The sequence below is a fragment of the Malus sylvestris genome, chromosome 15 (genome assembly GCF_916048215.2).
Source record: "Malus sylvestris chromosome 15, drMalSylv7.2, whole genome shotgun sequence".
In the NCBI taxonomy this organism is placed as follows: Eukaryota; Viridiplantae; Streptophyta; class Magnoliopsida; order Rosales; family Rosaceae; genus Malus; species Malus sylvestris.
Window position 1 is genome coordinate 25,697,279 of NC_062274.1, and position 4,896 is coordinate 25,702,174.

General features: G+C 39.0%; 1 protein-coding gene across 1 annotated transcript; it reads left to right on the plus strand.

The window, feature by feature from the left end:
* The first annotated feature begins 512 nt into the window (after positions 1-512).
* LOC126604973 (CBS domain-containing protein CBSX1, chloroplastic-like) lies at positions 513-4,447 on the plus strand. Its single transcript, XM_050272325.1, has 8 exons — positions 513-852; positions 1,100-1,187; positions 1,294-1,358; positions 2,013-2,061; positions 3,465-3,517; positions 3,813-3,928; positions 4,012-4,069; positions 4,168-4,447. Exons 1-8 carry the CDS (start codon positions 652-654, stop codon positions 4,240-4,242), a joined length of 705 nt encoding a protein of 234 aa, XP_050128282.1. The 5' UTR covers positions 513-651; the 3' UTR covers positions 4,243-4,447.
* Positions 4,448-4,896: the final 449 nt, after the last annotated feature.

A 4,896-nucleotide genomic window follows, 5' to 3' on the forward strand; every position in this document is an offset into this window, starting at 1 on the left:
CCACCATGAACAAGGTAGCAGAGCTATTACAGGGGTTTGGGAAGGTTTATCCCGAATGGGATGAAGGCTTATGCTGACTACAGCTTCGTTGAAGGCAAATCTGGCTTGAGCAGAGTTTTGGCTTTTGTTTGTTTGTTTGAGTGTCCCTAATTCTGTCTTCTCTTCCTCCTTTTATAGACGACTTCAGCTTGGGTTCCTGTAGCAATAGCGATGCCCGAATGCGGTTTGGTGATGACTCACTAGCTTTTTTACATGAATGCCACCAATAAAGTACTTTATTGGGCTGTGTAGTGACTGAATAGCCTACCCCCTGTGGTTTTTGAGTAGGTAAGCAGGTGGCCTTTGTAACTTGTGCCTAGCCGAAAGCATCTTTCCTGCCTCCTAAGTTTTCCTCTGGGCCTTGGGTTTGGGCCGACTTTCTCTCTGGCCCAAAGTTCAAATTTTATCCCAAACACCATGCACACAACCTAGTCAGCTCAGTCAAATTAGTTTTGAAATCCGTTATTATTTAACATGTAGCGCGGTCCCGATCACCAGGGCGGTTGCAGAAATAAAATGTATATAAATCTCCGCAGAAAACCCAAAACAAATTGCCAACACCACCTCTAGTAGTCAGTCTACTGTATCTGTATACATCCCAATCCATCATCCATGGCCTCGATTTTCGTTCCAGAACCTCCGCTCCTCCCTCTCTCTGCGTCTTCCGCTTCTGCTCCGGCCAATCGGCTGCAGTGCTTGCCGCTGCTATCTCGTCCGGGTCGGAGGCTCTTCCCGATTTACGTCGCCGCTTCGGGTCTTCGGAGGTCCTTCAATGTCGCCGCCGGCGCCACCTTCATGCCTAATTCCGTACCGGTATCTTCTTCTTCTCCGTTATGCAATTCGAATTTGTATCTGATTAATTTGATCAAATTTTGTAATATGTTAGGGTGACTGATTCCTCTGTAAATGGTGAAAGGATGAAATTTGGAAAATGTGACTGCTGTCAAACCTGCTTGCTTCTTCATCTAATTAATTTGATCCGAATTTGTTCACTGCATTTGTGTGATTAGAACTGGATAATTTGTGATCGGAATTGCCGCTGCTCGATAATGTTGTGCAGGAGAAAACTGGAGTTTTCACGGTTGGCGATTTTATGACGAGAAGAGAGGATTTGCACGTGGTGAAGCCTACAACGGCTGTGGATGAAGGTATTTGTTGTATTTGTATGAGATGACACCTCGTCGCGTGTAATACTTGTTTTTTTTTTCTTTTAGATTTTTCATTTATTCTGATGGATCGGCTTTGTGCCTACAGCTATAGAGCTTCTTGTCGAAAACAGAATCACTGGTTTTCCGGTGATCGACGATGACTGGAAATTGGTAGGTGTCGAAAACAGAATCACGTTTTGTCGACCTCTTCATCCGGTGCATAAATGATTATATGATTTAGGTCTCCATGTAATATCTATTCATTTAAAATTCCAGAACCTTACTTTGCAAATGATTTCCAATTTGTGACGTTTGAACATATGTGGCAAATATTTTCTTACTTAAGCTGCATTTTTGCCAGTCTGATTATATGTGAGGATTAGGGATTCACATAGGACGTTCAGGATTCGAAATCCGAGGGTCTAGACTAACGACAGACCAGAAAACCATTAGAGGGGTTCATTGCTGTTAATCATACCCCTGATTTAGGATTCTGTTATGACCTTAAAGGTCAAGAGCGCACATACCTGCTTTGTTCGTTTCGAAACATATCTAGCTGAGAACAACAGTATATAATTACTTGTTGCAATTAAGCAAGGGAAACATGCAGATGTCTATCTCACACCCTCCATGGAATTTCCTGAGTTTTCCGATATTATTTTATGGAAACAAACAATTCTCCTTTTTCTTTTCTTCTAGAAGTTTTAACCATCGTCTTTGTTGCTTCAGTTTCTGTTTTCTTTTTCTCTTTCCTTTTGGCATCTGATGTGAACTTAATGTAGTTACATTGTGCAACTGATATATAATGGTACTTTGTCGATGCAGATCGGTCTTGTCTCAGACTATGACTTGTTAGCACTGGACACTATCTCAGGTGACTAAATATGTTCATTGATATCTTAGGTATTCATTTTTGTTTCTTTATGGAATTGTGCCTTGTATTTCACGGCCGTCTTTTCTCTCATTTTCACCTTCATTTGATTCAGTTTCATACTTGATAGTGCTAGGCCACCCCTTGAAAAAGGGTAATCTGAATCTTGTGAACTAAGATTGTTTGACAAAGTTATTTGTTTAGCAGAGAAGCTTTGTTTTGGCTGGTATTGAAGTATAGATTAGTTTGAGGAAATTGAAGTTTACGTTATTTATTTGTTTTTCAACATTGATGCTAATTAACATATGATGATATTTTCTTCCATAAAAGGGAGCAAACATGGAGATGAGGATGTTGAGGGAGATGAGTGGTATAAAGATACTGAGTATAGATTGGAAAACAAAAATTCATGTAACCCATCCCAACAAGTATGTGATTAGGATCCACGTAACCAACCTCAAAGAGTTGGGATTACGGTTAAGTTTAATATACAGAAACATACATGCAAATCATACTGTACTGGCTTTGGAAGTATAGAATTTATTTTAACTTTTGTTGAGGAAAAAAGGGATTTTAAAGAAGTGAATCAATATTGTGCGGATAAAAAATGGAGTGTTGGGCATGAATCATGTATTAATACAAATCTCTTGGAAGGGTCAAAATGTTACTTTTACCTGTATGATTTGTATATCAAATTTACGTGAGATGCATAGGTTTGTCGAATTTCTTTTACAGCCTATCTTGAATCTTGTCAGAATAAGGAATTCTCTGCTTCCTTTCAGTTTCATCTGAGTTCGCATTACCATCTGGAACTGCCTTGCCCTTAGAATTCAATTTCTTTGGTAGGGAAAGATTTGGATTTTCATACAGATACCAGTCCCACCAAATTAGATTTGATTTGTCAAGGATTCAATGTAATTTTCTCTCACACTTTCTATCGTTCCAAAAGTAGCCGTGAATCCCCTATTGTTTCTGCACTGTTATCTTCATTCTCCACAGAGTTCCCTCTGGGGCCTTCAGTAACCAAATGGTTTCCATTTTTGTCATTTAAATTGCATGAGTTTTGCTTGGATTATTGTGTCTACATGATGTCAAAGACGTAAGAACATATGGCTAGTGATGTGTTGGGGCCACATTCATTTGTTTCCTCTGTTTTAATTAAACAAAAGTAAATCAACTTAATTATTCAATTTAATTTCAAACAGATTACATGAATTGAAAATCAATTCTGCTAAAGTTTATTTGATTGAATTCAATTTATTTATAGATAGAAGTGCTTACAAACAATGTGATAGGTTTTGGTTGAACTCCCCTCTTTATGTCAAGGTGCTATGAAGCTCTATGATCAAGTTGGTCATCTCTTACATAGTTGATAATGCAAATCATTTGAATATTTCACCTCATAGGTAGCGGAAGAACTGACAACAGCATGTTTCCAGAAGTTGACAGCAGTTGGAAAGTATGTGAGAAGTTTTTTTAGATACTTCCATCTTGCCTAGATCTATTTAAATTAGTTCTAGTAGAATTAGCATATAATCTCAGTAATGGGGATGGATTTGAGGGGGTTTAAGAGTTTCTTAGACCCGTATATCCCAATAATTGACAAGAGGTATAGTGCTTTTGGCTCCATAGAATTTCAAATCGCTGCATGGCGACAAAAGCATCTTTGAGTCTGACCAGGACGTTTCCTTTTTCGCAACAACTAATTTGTTTGTCTTGCTAAAGTGCTTATATAATTGCAAATGTGGTTGCAGACTTTTAACGAGGTACAGAACTTGCTCAGTAAAACCAATGGTCGGGTGGTGGGTGATGTGATGACACCAGCCCCAGTTGTTGTTAGTGAAACGACTAATCTTGGGGATGTTGCTAGGTATTCTACGTTTTTTCCCATTTCCGGATCCCATTATTGGTCTAGCTGAAAACTAACTATTAACTGGGGTTATCTAATGTCAGATTATTGCTGGAGACAAAATATCGCAGACTTCCAGTTGTAAATGAAAGCGGCAAGCTGGTAACGATGCATTATTCTTCTCTCAATACGTGTCTTTCTCTGTCGTTGTAATGCTCTTTCTGCGGTATCTCTGAAATGCCGTTGTTCTTTATCCGAAGATAGGAATTATTACAAGAGGAAACATCATACGAGCTGCCCTTCAAATGAAACATGCTAGTGAATTGAAAACATAACACCAAGACAAGCAGGGATCAAAGTCATTTCCGGATGTTTATGTGCTGCAATCATAGACGAAATTGAAGGAATTGGTCTGCTTTATAGGTAGCAATTTTGACAAAACGTCTGTATAATTTGGCAATGAGATTGTATTAATAATGAATTAAGCGGGAATAGAAAGAAAATAATGTGGGTGGGACCCTACAAGTCCACATTGTCTAACGGCTGGAAATCTCTCATGCACTTGAGCGCGACTGATCTTCACAACAACTTAGTCCGGATGCTGTCGTGTCTCGTTGCGGATTTACTTGGTCTGTGTGAGCGTCGTTAGCCATCTTATCGATAACCGGTGTTTGTTGAGCGTATACCATGGGATTGATTCATGATTAATTGCCAAATTCGCGGTACCAGTTGTTAAACAACATAGTTGAAATGTGGAGGTTGTGGAAGTTAGCCAATGACTATAAGATTGCCCCGATCGTTCTCTGTTCGGCTTCAATTATTGAGCAACTAATCCTTATGAAAAAAACACATGTATCGTAGACAAATTGGTTATCACACTGCAGCCAATCAAATCTTCCAGGGTAAAGAGGTAAATAAGGTAAAAGAAAAAGGTAACTGTTTGTTTTGGTTGGGATTAGAAGTTAGAAGTAGGTCACCTTAAAAGACGG